We start from the raw sequence: 15,802 nt of genomic DNA, 5'->3' as shown, positions 1-15,802 counted from the left end.
GATCGGAGATTGAGATGGGGTAAAAAGGAAGGTTTGCCATTGTTGTCATGTGGTTGTTGGTGGATGTTTGACCCATGTACTGTCCCATGAACAACATTCCCCAGTTGTGGAGGTGTGCCATCTATAGGCTGGTCCAGTGGTATTGACCATAAAGGTTCATGGCTAATGTCATGCCTTCTGTGACTATTTGGGCTAGGTCTACTGGGTTTTGGAGGCGAATTATTACTTTTTGGTTGTTCACAACCATCGTGAAAGTTAATGCATGGTTGTGTAGTCCTAGTTCTAGCCATGATTGAGGAGGGTTGTAAGGGTGGGGAGTTTGTGAGGTGTAAATCACCGGGTACATCAATGGTAAAGGAGGTGCGCTCTGTTGGTCCATTGTGGAAGGAGTAAGATGATGATGGTTGAGTGGTCTGAATGGGAGAAGAGATGGACGATAGTTGTATGTTCTCAGGGGAAATAATGGAGAGTGATGTCTCTGCATGAGTATGATTTGAAGGGTTTAGATTAGGATTATGCGTGTGGGAGTTGTGTTGTAATGATGGAGGATCAGTGGTGTTTAAAACAGGAGTCGTTGGTTGGGGCGGTGATAGAATTGTGTGGGACTCTATGTGTATTGGGGTGGGCTTGTCACGTGGGCTTGAGTATTGGGTTAAGTTAGCTAAAGCAATGGGTGCTACTAGGGATCGAATGGCGGGCTGGGGATTGGTGAATGAAGAAGATGAGTCATGATTGCCTAACAGGTAGGTTTCTGGGCTTAGTGAATTTGGGCTATTGCATGGAGGGGGTACTTGTGGATTGGTGGATGAGGACGGTGTTGGGGACGTGTCACTTTGAGGGGTGGGAGTAGTGTCCATTAGGTCACTATTCATACTAGAAACATGTTGCATGTGGGAGATAGTATCTTTGTTTGTCAGTGTATGGGTTTCTAGCTTAGTGGGCTGGGAATGGGCTTGGGGTGGCTAGGCTTTGGGTGGTGAAAATGTTTCTGATATTGGGTCATTTGTGTGTTGTCGGAAGTTAATGCATTAAAAGTATTAAGCATTGTAATATCATTATTTAGTTTATGAGTTATGATTGGTGATCCTAGATTAGTAGAATTAATTGAGATTGAGTGTGTAGGCGTTGGTGTAGATGTTGCCTCTTTCATCATGGGTGGCCTTTGGTTGGTAGTACCTCGTGTAGTTGTAGTTGCCTGTTAGCTCCAATTCTAGGATTACTTCTGCGTGGAAAGGTGACCGTTTGCCATTTAGATGAAAGTTGATTAGTAGTTTCCTTGTTTGGGGAGGATTCATTTGTAGTTGAGGGATTGAGTGGTGGTGTGATGAAATATGGACATTGCTTAGAGGAGTGACCCAGTCTTCCGCAGGTGATGCATAGCATGTTCAGACCTTCGTAAAGGATTTGTTGTCTATGCATCGCTATGAATACATGTGAGAGTAATGGCTTCTCAAGTGGCACTTCAATGCAAATACGTGCATATCGTCCCCTTAAGGTAGAGGAAGTCTACTTTAAGTAGTTTGCCTATTTTGTTGCCCACTCTTTGGAGGATAGATAAGTCGTAAAATTCCGTGGGTAATTCAGGGAGTCTACTCATTATAGCAGTGAAGGTGAGTTTAGTGTTGGATGCTAGGAATTTGGGTTCCCATTGTCGGACAGATAAGAAATGGTTTAATACGAACCATGGGCCTTCATGAAGAGCTTTGTTCATATTATGTTCTTGTTGATATTTGATCAGAAAGAACTCATTACCTAAGTTAATTAGGGATAGAGGCACCGATGGCTTCCATAGTTCCTGAAGTTTTTGCCTGAGTATAAGGTGACCTACCTTGCGTCCAAACACTTTAACTATAATGGAGAATTGCTAGGGAGAGTATATTCTTTCTTTGTCAGAGCTGGTAAGAGGGATTGAATTGTGGATAGTGGGGCTGAGCTCATCATCGGATGGTAAGCAACCCCCACTTCCAACCGAGAGGTTGTGAGTTCGAGTCTCCCCAAGAGCAAGGTGGGAAGTTCTTGGAGGGAAGGATGTCGGGGGTTTATTTGGAAACAGTCTCTCTACCCTAGGGTAGGGGTAAGGTCTGCGTACACACTACCCTCCCAAGACCCCACTAAGTGGGATTATACTGGGTTATTGTTGTTGTTGTTTTTGTTGTCAGCATAGGAAGAAAGTATTGGTGGGTAGGTGAATCATCAACATGCATTGGTTGAAGTTCAGGAAGGTCATGATTTATTGGCTGGATCTCTAAGTTTTCTGAATTGTATTCTAATGTTCTTAGTGATTCGTGTGTTGTCATGCTAAAAGAGGTTGGGATTGTAGTGAGAAGGGAGAGTTTCTCTCTCTAACCCATTCTTTGATTATTGGGTGATGCTTGCTTAGGGTCAGGAACTCGAGGTCATATTTTCTGATTTTTTTGTTGGTAAGTTATTTTCTGATTTTCATACTATAAATTTTCGTAATTATTGCACTTCATGTAAAAGTATTTTAGGCAATTCTACTATGCATTTTATCCATGATTGATAGTAATTTTCTTTTGATTTTTTAATTGAGTATTGTAACATAAAATACATTTTTATACTTTCAGCTTGTTTGACCAAATTTCTAAAATCAGTATATTTTGAAAAGTGTTTTTCAAAAAAATACTTTTGATGAGAAGCAATTTGTGTTTATATAATTAATTTAAAAAGTACTTTTGAGCAATAATTAGTATTTGGCTAAGTTTTTAAAAATACTTTTAAGTATACTTTTCTCGAAAGTGCTTTTCAAAAAAGTTCTTTTGGGAAGAAATTACTTTTTCTACTTCTCAAAATCAGCTTCTGCTTCTACTCAAAAGTAATTTTTTCCGGCTAAAAGCTTGGCCAAACAGAAGCTTTGTCAAATAGGCTATTTGTTATTAAATATGACTAATTAATTTGTATACTTGCATTAATGTATTATCATATAATTATAAATTATCATGGATAGCCCTAGACATTCTAAATTTGTTCTTAAATATTTATAAACTTTTTATTTATTGCTATTTTTGTATTTTTTTTTCTCAATATCATTAGTGAAATATTAATAAAGTGAGATATTTTAGGAACTATGAAAGTTAATAGAAAAATATACTTATGAATAAACCCATTAAAGATCTTTTTTTAAAGGGTGTATAAGATATTATAGGCAAATAATTTGAACTGTATTAAATGAAAGAATTTGTTTTAGAAATTTAAAAACAATGTGAAGGATATAAATTAAAACCCGCTTTGTAAATTATTAATGGGCAATCTTGTAATTTGCTATAGAATTAAATATGCACGTGACAGGTAGGCTTAGAAGTTGGATATAGGAAGTGGGGTCCAGATTCTTTACATCAGACGGGTAATGGTTGGTGGGAGGTGACACGTGTCATTCGATGCTGGAGTTACTTCTCTTACTTGGTTTTCTCTTCTACTTTATTCATTTAAAAAAGAAAAAACTTTAAAATCGTCAAATTTGTGTATTATTTAAAATTGACTAAATTTGCACTCTACACTCTATAGCAATCTTACCTTTATTTTAAGGAAAAATTGACTCTTGATGATGCTTCAATATGAAATATAATGGTTTTAAATTATAATAAAAATAAACAAATGAACTTTTTCTCGAAATATATAATGACACGTGCAATTCAATATGAAATATAATGGTTTTAAATTATAATAAAAATAAACAAATGAACTTTTTCTCGAAATATATAATGACACGTGCAATTTATCGATTTTACTCGAAATATACAGAATTTGAAGTTTATAGATTTTGGATTCTAGTATGTTTAAGTTAGGGAAAATTACGCGACACGTCAAATATTTACACTGTATTCATTATTCGTAGCTATACTTTCAGCAAAGTTACCATTCATAGGTATATTTGAATATTATAGCAAATCAATAAAATAAGAGATTAATTATTTTGAACTGAAACAAGAGAGCAACAATCTCTCGTGGCTCAATTGATTAGAGCGTCTGCTTAGTTAGTGGACGTCTTGAGTTTGACTCTCAACAAGAACATTTTATTTTTCTGTATTTATAGATTTCGCCTTAGTTGTTTCGTTAGACGAATGTATTCGTTGCACATTTGAATACAAGTGATACAAGTTAGTAACAATTAAATAGTAGCTAATTATGAAAATTAGGCAAACTATAATTATTAGGCTTTAATTAAGCAATAGTGGTTTATGAAAATTTCTCTTTAAGTTATTAGGTTCTAAATTAATAATTTATATATATTTAATAAATTTCTTAAAACAATTATAACGTTTGGATTAAAGCTACATGATTTGATCGAACCCGAAGTATGTGTTCTAGCTTATGGACTTACTTAAAGTGTTGTAGATAAAAGTAAGTAATTTCGGTTAGTATATAAGCAATTATCATTAAAAATGTGTAACTTTTTCCTAATTTTTATTCTTTTTTTCTTTACTTAATTTTCTGGATAAGTTCATAGTTAGTGATCCTTTCTGTATTATTGTTATTATTTTTAATTTTTTTTTTTCAATTTGAAAGTCACACACCTTCAACTAATGGGATGAATAGATTCTCCTTTCTTTCTCAAAAAAAATATTATATGGGGGTCAATAAAATTAAATAATACATAGGAGTCATACTGTCAAAAAAGCATTATTTAACGTAAGCATTTGGATAATATGGAATATGACGTAGCATACCAAAAAGTTTAAAAATTAAGAAAAAGATTATGTTAACCCCCAAAAATGATTGTCTATGTCATTTTCATTCAGAGTGTAGGTCATGTCATGATTGTTGAAGCAACTGCTATTAAAAATAAAAAAAATAAAAAATAAGTAGGCGTTCTTGGACATAAAAATTGTAATTTTTGAAAAAAAAAAGTAATATTTAGAGTTAAGTTGAAAAATAATATTTGGAATTTGAAATTATATTTGGACATGCATTTCACTTGGGAAAAAAATGTTGCAGTTTTCTAAGTGGGGAAAAAAAGATTCTGAAAATTTTGGAAAAGTAGTTTTTGAAAACTTTATTTTTGAAATTTTAATAAAAACTTTCAAAATTTCATGAACAAACACATTTTTAAAAAAAGAAATTGAAAAAAGGAAAAAAAAAATTATGGACAAACGGAGCCTAAATCTGAGCAATTCAGATTTCAGAAGGGTGGATAAAAGTATTATTGCTAAAACCGTAGTGAATACGAAATATTTAGTGTATTTTTTAATATAATAAAACGTGTAAGCAAAAACTATTAATTCACAATTATTTTTTTAAAAAAAAGTAAAAGATGGTGCATAATAAATTGGTCAAGAGAACCATTTCCTCCTAAATTTTATATGTTTTAGTGATACCTCATTATAAATTAAATTTTGAGTAATCCTATATCATTAGGGATATCTATAGTTATTCACTAATCAAAGAATGCTGAACCTCTATTTATTACACGCTATATCTCTAGACATGTGTTGAATTAACTATTTTTCTGGCTGAATGCAAACATAAATCTATAAATAAAAAAAATTAATCTTTGTTGCTAAGTGAGATATGTATAAAATTACATGCCAAGCAAACGTAATACCACAAATGTTACAGACGTACAGTTTGTTTCACTATACGACAATTTATGTATCCAGTTTTAGTTTTATGTACTAACGGTGCAAAAAAATATTTACATCATATCACTTTTAAAAATAACTAGTATACTTACTCGCGCGATGCGCGGATCAGTTAAACCAAAAAAAAATGAAGAGAGATATTGGAAACATATGTATATTGCATACTAAATTTATTAATCGAATCAAAAAGAATTAAACCAAAAATAAAAAGACGAATTTCGTTGGATTGTCTGTGTATATTTATTTGCTAGAGACCGCCAATTCCCAAGAGCTGTTACAACATATTTGAGTAATGTTGCAGCAGTATTTGACTTTAAAAGGATTAGTCCACATGTAAATTCATAAATTTTTATCTCAAAAAGACTTCTCTTCATCACGAGACTGATCGGATCTGCCGTAGACACCCGAGAGATCTTCACAAGGCAGGCTAAAATAAAAGACTAAGAGGCGCTGCTCTATACTTCTTCACTACTCGTACAGGCTTGACGGAACCCCACTGCGCAAGGAACATGAACATCGTCGTGGAGAGCAGCCTCTATATCGGCAACAATGAATGGGCTCCTTTTTATTTTCTTAATTGCTTTCAGTGCGGGACGAACAACTTTAGGTCTTTATTCTGTGTCCTATCCTTCCTTGCGGATTCCCGGTTTCTGAAGGAGTAGCGGCCCTCTGTACTTTGTTTCAAATAAGCGAGATATAAAGAACATAACCAATACAGGGAACAAGGGAATACCGGACCATATCTGCTTTTGCGCCATGACAATCTCACTCGAATTACGGGAACCTACACATATTAGTACAGTATACCGGGGTCCCCGGCCAGAACCACACGTGCAAGTTTCCCTGCATGTGGCTCGTCCGTGCTTTCCGAGGCGCTGCCTGTGACTCAGCATGGGAGAAGGGGGCGGAACTGCACACTTTCGTGTTCAGAGCATTGTTTTGAGGGAGAGAAAGCGTGGTTGACAAACCAATCATCGGAGGCGACTACCAGATGTGTGACGAATGAATAAAAAGGTATCACAGGCACTGCCACGGAATCCCTTTAGAGCACAATATAGTGCTGAAACAAGTGAAAAAAGCTCTGGGAGCTTGCCGCTTGGTGATCGCTCATGGCTAATATAGGTAGGTCCAGAGCTAGCTAGTGTTCAGAAGTCACTTAAGAGATTGAATATGGGTCCTATTAGAATAGGCTGTAGCCGCAAAGAGATATAGATTCGCATTGCGGGAAGGGAACCATAGCACTTGTAATTACTGTAGCTCCCCAAAAGCTCATCTGACCCCAAGGTAGTACATATCCTATAAAAGCTGTCACAATCATTAATAGGAAGATTACCATTTATGCAGTGCTTGATGAATTTAACCTTTTAAAAAAGGGTGAGGGGTTCTATATCTCCATGAATCTAGGAGCTTTTGCTTGCATTGTATTATTTGGTCTACGTACCGGAACTGATAACATTCGAGATTATGCAGGATTATACACAAAAGATCCTTTTTTGGCTCTCTCTCTAGCCCTATGTCTCTTATCCCTAGGGGGTCTTCCTCCACTAGCAGGTTTTTTCGGAAAACTCTATTTATTCTGGTGTAGATGGCAGGCAGGCCTATATTTCTTGGTTTTTATAGGACTCCTTACAAGCGTTGTTTCTATCTACTATTATATAAAAAAAAAATAAAGTTCTTAATGACTGACGTTGCCAAGGTAGATGTTTTTCTTTGCCTTTCAAGATATTGCGTATAAAGAGAAAGATAGCCAGTCCTCTTGGGCGGCCGAGAGTGTTATGTAAAAAGGACCAAGGAGGATCCTATCCTAAAGGAGAAGGAGGAGGAGTAGGAGCTAGCTTTAGGGGCGGAATCGAAGCGAAGAAATTAGTTCATGCCACGACGATCTATATGGAAGGGAAGTTTTGTTGATGCATTCCTCTTGAGAATGAAGAAGAAGAGAGATCCTCTTTTTAACAGGAAAATTTGGTCACGTAGATCTTCTATTTCGCCGGAATTCGTTGATTGCTCCGTACGAATTTACAATGGAAAAACTCCTGTTCGTTGTAAGATTACTGAAGGAAAGGTTGGTCATAAGTAGGTTCGAGGGCAAGGAAGGAGGTTATCATTTTGAAGCCTGCGAGCTAGTAATTCCTCTCCTCGAGAAAATTGGCATACCTTTTGATCTCCCTCGCTTCGTAAAGTAAACGAGAATGGAAAAAGTGACAAAAAGAGTGGAAGTTGCGTCCTGATGGCGGAACTGGCATTTTGGGGGGGAAGAAAGCGGCCCCCTTTTGCGGCAGAGTAGAAAGCTGAGCTTTCCCTCGCGTAGCTCCATTCAGAAAGAACACAAAAAGGAGAAAGAACATTATTTCGCGGATTCTTGCCATCACTGCTGGAAAACAAATTTTTCTGTAGGCATCCATCGGGTCCGAGATTATATACTGCTGCAGAAACTGAATCGAAGGGGTTGGTTGAAAGGTAAGGATAGCGTGATTGGCCGATTGGTTAGAAGGTAAGGATAGCAAGACTTCAACATAAAAGTAAATTTCCGTTCTTCCTGTTCCCGCGGCAGACGTATGCTCGGTTGAAGCTGGATTTAGAAAGGATCAGCAGCGGTGCATATATGATATTTTAAGGACAAGAAATATTGGACTAGACTATTCCTTATGTAGATGTAGTGGATAAGCTCTCCGTGTTGGGATAGGCGTTCGGATTTCCACAGCTATTCTAAGAGCGTGCTGAATCCAACCGTTGCACGTTCCCCCTTTGCTTCTTGAATTCGATTCTTTATTTTTTTATTTGATCGTAGAAAAAAGTTTTGTTTTTGGTTTTTATTGATGTTTTTATTTTATTGCGCCTAAAATCTCTATTTCTGCTAATATTTCACGTGTTTCTATTTATGGTTCTTATGGAGCTTTATGTTTTATGCTTTTTAAATAAGATTTCCTCCGCTTAATGGATAACCATTTGTTACCAATGGAGAATTTCTTATCATCTGTGATTGGATTTACACCAACGGAAACCATAAACTTCATACACAATAGAGGGTTGTGAGATGGGTGCCTTCACCTCTGTAAGAACCTTTATCTCGAAAGAGATTAGTAAATTCATAAAGGACATCACATTTGGTTCAAATCTTATTTTACCAAATGAAGCTTAATCAAGGTGCACCAACTATGTTCTTATCGAATTTGAGAAACGTCTTTGCTCTTCTCTCGTCGTGAGAAAGGAGCTCACATGCATCGATTACTAAATCATCATCGAATCTCGAAATTTTTTTTATCACACCTTTAAAATTATTAATCAATAACCTGGTAAAAATAGTAACTCCACTATTGTCACATGTTAAAATAAACTGATACTGTAAAAGTTACATTTTCAGTGAATATAACTTTTTTTAATACTGAGAAATCCCTAACCCCACATATCACGTGCTACGCTCTTACATTAGACCAAAGCGATGAGGCCAAATATAACTAAAATCCTTTATCTTTATAGTAATATATCTTGCACAATCATATTGTCTATCAAACAAAGCAAGTTAAGAAAATAGAAGCTCACTTGCACAAAAAACTTACAAAGTTGATGCTGAAGAGTTTCTACAAAGTTACAAAGGGAAAAAGAAACAGAACTTACTGGTGCTTAACAAGTCAAAATGATATGAAAAATCATAAGTACAAGAATTTCAGATGGATTAAAGTTGGAAGGGGTAATCAAGAAATGGTGTTTTCTTCATCCTCTATACAAAAAGAGAGAACCCCGTCGAGCTCTGCAACTTGATGAAGAGTCTGTATCTAACTGCATCTTGACCTTAATTGGCTCGGTTTACCTTCAGATATGGCAATGCACCAATTACATTGTTGTAGTCGCTGCGATCAACTTGTACCTGTATCCACAAACATCAAGATTATGAGTCATCCAACTTTGAGGAAAGCATACTGCATATCTTACAGCGGAAGTTAGAGAGTTTCACGAGCCAGAAAATAGACGTGTTTCCTTCTCTACGTTTTTGGCGTAAGTTCGTTCTATTTATGTGATACCGTTAAACCAGCACTCATTTTATCCTGCACTAAGAATATAGCCTTCCAAATTTCTTAAACCAGCGCTCATTTTATCCTGCACTAAGAATATAGCCTTCCAAATTTCCAGAGAAATCAAATGTATGGTTGATCTTGCTTACTCAAAGAGTATGTGATGCCATTAGTGTTACAAAGGCAACACGGAACACATATAAGAGGTCAATCGGCTAGTTGCTGAACTCAACCAAGTGTTAGAAAAAAGTACTATTGCTCAAAGAAAAATCTATCACGAAAAAGCAAATGCACACCAAAAAGGAAAAAATGTAACAAAAAGATACGTGATAAGAAGATTCAAGGGAGCTAGATTTAGATGCTGAGTATTTTTCATGTTTCAATTTGTGGCCAAGAAGCATCTATAGCAAGATTTCTCGCGGTACAAGAAAAGAGGTCATAATATTAAACAAAAGTAAACATCTTCGATGGAGGAAATTCCAGACTCAAAAGGTTAAAGAGGATAGGGAAGGTACTAGAAAGTGGAGGGAGGGTAAGAAAATGTGCAAGCCGTATTAATAAAATATCACCAACACGATGACTTATTAAGGGTTCAAAGCAGATTTAATCACTTTGAACGGTCGTAAAAGTTGAGAGGAAGATGGTCAGAACCAGAGACTATTTGCATATTGCATATAGTCAATCTCCTCAACGCCAAAAAGTGGCTCTCACAATTTCGCTAAATATGAATTTGCAACTAATGTATCCTCAAGTGTACTGTCATTCATTCGCATCGATAATATTATAGAGCAAGATGGCATGCAGAAGAAGGGAAGTTGCATTACCGGAACCTGTCACCAAACACTTGGAAAATCTTACTCTCGAAATTACATCTGACTCTAAGACATCTAGAAAAGGTCTAGTGCATACAATAATGGTTTATAATCATAATCTCCAACTCTTTCGGTACCTCTGTGTATTTGTGCAAGCCTACAACAACAAACAACAAAAATCCAGTGCAATCCCACACGTGGAGTCTGTGGAGGGTAATGTATACACAGACCTTACCCCTACGTTATGAAGGAAGAGAGGTTGTTTCGGTAGATCCTCGGCTATTAGCACAAATATCATCTAGATTACACCTATGGCAGAAGCATACTTGGACCATTGTGTTGGAATAGAAAAGCATACAGGGCATGTTTTGGAGAACATGGCTGTTATAAATAATAAACTTGTACTTTACATGTCAAGCACACTACAGGAACTGGACCAAATATTGTGCAATCATGGAATGAATCTATGAACTGTTAAGAATTATTCAAATATCTCTTATCTAAAAACTGTGCAAGTGACATTCTAACTTCGTAGTCATGGACATTTTTATTTCGCAGATCCATAAAAATAGATGAAACGGGTTCAAAGAAGCATAAGGGATAGTGAAGATTCCCACAACAAACTCCAACTCGCTTGGGATTCTGACACTTGTCTTTATTGTATACACAAGGATAGTCAACTAATCATGTCAACTGGTGGCTAGCCAAAATACCTAGGCCTTTTTATGAATATCGGAAAGCAAGGGCATAGTCCTAAACCCTAGTCAGAAAAAAGGGCCTTCTGTCTACATGCTTTCGAGGGTATAGTTACTGTTATCAAAGCCAATACATGTTCATCACATTCATTATATAAGTTTAGAGAGAGTTGAGAAAGCGCTATAATAGAGATTTGAGTTGAACAAAACAAGCAAGACTGTGCTGGTAATTCAGGCAGTGGAAGAGCGTGGAGGTAGCTGTATGGAATTGAAAGCACGCCATCCCTTGATTTAGGGAAGTAGCATTCTCCTTCTATTGATGGACGTCAATGGAGCATCAACCTCCTGGTTGTTGATAAGGAGCATGAGCTGGCAGGGAGCTCACACAAGTAAGTGAAGGGCATCTTTTTAAGTATGGCATACTACACCGCCAGGGAGAGAAGAAGAATAGGGAGGGGTGTAGCTTATCTAATACACGACAAGATAGGTTGAATTATTAAGAATAGCTCCAAAGGATTTTCAACCCGCATACCTTACGAGGTAAGTACGATGATTATATTGAGTTTAGCTTAAAGGAAGAAGTGAATATCTACCGACCCCAACTTGTTTGGATTAAGGCGTAGTTGTTGTTGTTGTTAAACCTTACGCAGTAAATATTCATAGAGAGACCACAGTTCCTTTAATCCAAATGAACCAGCTATGGAGATAAATAAAATATTCTCTCTTCACTACCGTCTAGTAGAATAACAACATTTGCTATAGCGTGGTTTGCATTAGTATTCTTTTGATACAATATTGAGCAATGCTTAACCAAAAACTACATGAATAAATAAGTTATTTTCCTTGCTTGGAACTGAAAACTAGCAGTAGATATTTGCACATAAAAATCTTTTTGAGATATTTCCTTGGAATGTTTCACATGCTTAAGCATCTCTTTTTCATTATCTTATCGATGCAATACAAAATATGGAGTCTCTTCCCAAATTCATTAATCACCACTTCAATAAAAAAGGCAGCTTGATGCACAAAGCATCCCGCGTTCACGCAGGACCCGGAGAAGGGACGCACCTCAAGGGGCGTGATGTAGACAGTCTACTCTAATACAAGCATTAGTGGTTGTTTTCACGGCTCAAACCCGTGACCTATAGGTCCCACGGAGACAACTTTAATGTTGCTCCAAGATTTGATCTTTTTTAGTTTAAGCAAGCATTCACAACAGAATTTATATTTTCACAGAGATAGAGGTCAAACCGTTTTGGAGAGTCTATTTCTCCTCTTAGCATTCTTCTTCCTAAGCAAATGCTGCTTCCCAGCTCTCCTCCTCAATATCTTCCCAGTACCTGATACCTTAAACCTCTTCGCTGAAGCCTGAAATTTCCAAGATTATCACAAATTCAAACACCCAAAATCACATTCACCGCAGAAAACCTCCACATGTATCAACCCCCCACCCCACCCACCCATCCAACCCCCCACCCCCCAACAGACACACACACGCAAATACATCAAAATTATAAGCAAATAGAAACTTTACTTTGCTGAAGCCTGAAGTTTCCAAGATTATCACAAATTTAAACACCCAAAATATAAATTACCACAAATAAACTCTGCACATATGGAAATCAAACACACACACACACAACATCAAAATAGAAGCAGACTTTGCTGAAGCCTGAAAATTCCAAGATTATCACAAAATCAAACACCCAATTCACATTCATCATCAAAACTCAACAGACACAAAATATCAAAATAGCGAGCAAAATAGAAACTTTACTTTGCTGAAGCCTGAAAATTTCGAGCTTATCACAAATTCAAGCACCCAAAATCACAATTACCACAAAAAACCTCCTACATATAAAAACCAAACACACAAACATAAAAAAAATATTGAGAAAAATGCAAACTTTACTTTGTGAGTCTTCATTTTGTACCCTTTGGCACACGCTACAATTAAGAGCAGTCAGCTTCCATTAGTGGATGTTGCAGCGTAAAATTTCCAAGATTATCACAAATTCAAACACCCAATTCACATTCATCACCAAACTTCCACAACATACACACACAAAAAAAAAAAAAAAACATAAAAAAGTGATTAAAATGCAAACTTTACTTTGTGGGTCTTCATTTTGTACCCTTTAGCACACACTACAGTCAACGGCTGTGGATTTCCATTAGTGGGTGTTGCAGCAAATGAGACTTTGTTAAAGACAATTGGGGCAAAAGCTGAAATGTTATGTGAAGAACTGAGATTGAGGGAAGTTTTCTGGGTAATTGATGGAATTTTAACTGATGTACGGCAAGTAAAACCAGTAGCTTTTTGAGGGGAAAGGTTGAGAAATGTGGAGAATAGTGAAGTTGAAGATGAAGAAGCCATTGTTAGTGACATTTGAGCTTTGTTTTTCTGAAGCTATTGGTATATGGATAAAGTGAGGATTGAAAAGCTCTCTCTCTATCCTTTGTGGTTATTTTCTAAAATTTTATGGACCTCAATTTAACTTATGGAAATGATAAAAACGACCCCTCTTGTTTGTGAAATTACACTTGACACTGTTAGTTGGCTGGTGTATGGGTAAAAATGGCGTGTAGTAGCCGCTAAATAAGGGTGTATTTAATTTTTATCCACTATTTAAAATGCTTATAAAAAATAGCCACTACTAAGGGGGAAAAGACACAATTACCCTTTCTCTATTTCTTGTATAATCCCAAAATCGACGAAAACCCTTATTTCCATTCGTTCAGAGTTCAGACGAGAGCGGTTCAGGGTTCCGTGTTTTGCGCTTCTTCATCTTCCTCGCATGCAAACTGCAATCTCAGATAAACTTCTGCTCTTTCATCTTCTCCGTCATCTTCTGTCAATCGCGACTGGTAATATGTTTTTTTTTTATGCATTTTCGTTTTTCTTTATGTGTAAGTTGGTTCAATGCCGTGTGAAGTATGTGTGAAATTTCAAAAATTAGCATTATATGTTGATTCAGTGTAGTATATTTTGTGTGATTCTGTTTTTGATAAATTTTTAGTGTGTGAAATTTGAAATGTGTTTGTGGTTGATTCAATATATTTGATTATGTAGGTATATTTCATAAAAATAGTCGTAGAAATTCATAAGCTTACTGTGATTATGAATTTTCAGTTAACTGTGTTCATTAAATGTAAGGAAGAAACGACATTAAATTTTGTAGTTGGAATTCAAAGCTAAGGACTGATTGTCCTTAACTTTTGCACATGAAACTTGAAGTTAAGGACTAAGTGTCCTTAACTTTGGATGTTGAAAGTATAAGTTAAGGACTGTATTTCCTTAACCTTTGCACTTACAATTTAAAGTTAAGGACTGATTGTCCTTAACTTTTGCACATGAAACTTGAAGTTAAGGACTAAGTGTCCTTAACTTTGGATGTTGAAAGTATAAGTTAAGGACTGTATTTCCCTAACTTTTGCACTTACAATTTAAAGTTAAGGACTTATTGTCCTTAACTTTTGCACATGAAACTTGAAGTTAAGGACTAAGTGTCCTTAACTTTGGAAATTGAAAGTATAAGTTAAGGACTGCATTTCTTTAACGTTTGCACTTAAAATTTAAAGTTAAGGATTGTATTTGCTTAACTTTTAAACTTGAAATTTTAAGTTAAGTCCTAATCTTTGTTTGTTTTTCCTTCTTTTCTAGTGTTATAATGGAAGGCGATCATTTGTTTGATTTTGACGGTTGGCGTAATTTTCTGGTATATTGGAAAGGAGATTTTCAATATAAGGAAACAATTAAAGTTTTCTGTCGAATAGCCAATGGAAGAAATTGAGGGAAAGTATTTTTGGCAACTTCTTCAGATTACAAAGTGTGAAGTTCTCGGGTAAACTTATGCACTGTGTATTGCTTTCTAAAATTGTTAGTAATGAACCTGATTCGATGACCTTCAAGGTATTTGACCGCGATATTAAGTTTACTCGTGATGCATTCCATATTATTACTGGTTTGAAGTCTTATTTGTCGCTTGACATGAAAGGTTTAAATGAGAAAGAGAATAGGCTTTTACGAGTCTATTTCCCTGGAAAGGACAAAATTGAGTTAGTTGATTTGCATAGTTTTATTTCTAGTCGCCCACATGGTACAACTTCATCATTTGCTGGCAGTGATGATGATGCTTTGAAGTTGGCAACACTCTATTTTGTTGAGTCGGTTTTGATGGGCAAGAGGAAAAATAGGAATGTATCGGAGTAAATAATGAAAATTATTGACGATGATCCACTTTGCGCTTCCTTCAACTGGGGCTCTCTTGCTTATGAGACGCTATTAAAATCATTGAAGAGTTGCTTGAAATCAAATAAGAATGATGTTGAGAAGGAGAAAGAAAAAGAAAAAGATATTGATAGCTACACTTTAGTTGGCTTTCCTTTTGCGTTTTGTGTCTGGATTATGGAAGTACTTCCTATTTTCCAAGAGAAACAATTTGTGAACTTCAAAGAAGCTGGTTATCCTCGAATGTTATGTTATTCTGAAATGAAGTCTCCACAATTTGATGCTCTTTGTAGAAAATATTTCCATAATGAAAAAGTAAGTTAATGTAATTACTATCTCTTTTTTTGTTTATTTGTTTTAGTTATGTATACTTATGTTTAGTTTTTCTTATATAATAGGTGTTTAAGTTGATTGAGGTGTCACCCTTTATTCCCGTGGAAGAAGAAGATACAGAGCC

At 35.9% G+C, this 15,802-nt stretch overlaps 1 protein-coding gene across 1 annotated transcript; it reads right to left on the bottom strand.

Annotated features, from left to right (window-relative positions):
• Window positions 1-9,101: 9,101 nt before the first annotated feature.
• Window positions 9,102-13,576, bottom strand: LOC142164155 (large ribosomal subunit protein bL35c-like). Its single transcript, XM_075221370.1, has 3 exons — window positions 13,228-13,576; window positions 12,366-12,482; window positions 9,102-9,462 (listed from the first exon to the last, which is right to left on the bottom strand). The coding sequence occupies exons 1-3, from the start codon at window positions 13,501-13,503 to the stop codon at window positions 9,388-9,390; spliced, it is 468 nt and encodes a 155-aa protein (XP_075077471.1). The 5' UTR covers window positions 13,504-13,576; the 3' UTR covers window positions 9,102-9,387.
• Between the last annotated feature and the right edge of the window lie 2,226 nt (window positions 13,577-15,802).

Source organism: Nicotiana tabacum, chromosome 9, assembly GCF_000715075.1.
Source record: "Nicotiana tabacum cultivar K326 chromosome 9, ASM71507v2, whole genome shotgun sequence".
NCBI lineage: Eukaryota > Viridiplantae > Streptophyta > Magnoliopsida > Solanales > Solanaceae > Nicotiana > Nicotiana tabacum.
Note: the sequence above shows the minus strand (reverse complement) of the source record. Positions and strands in the feature narration are given on the sequence as shown.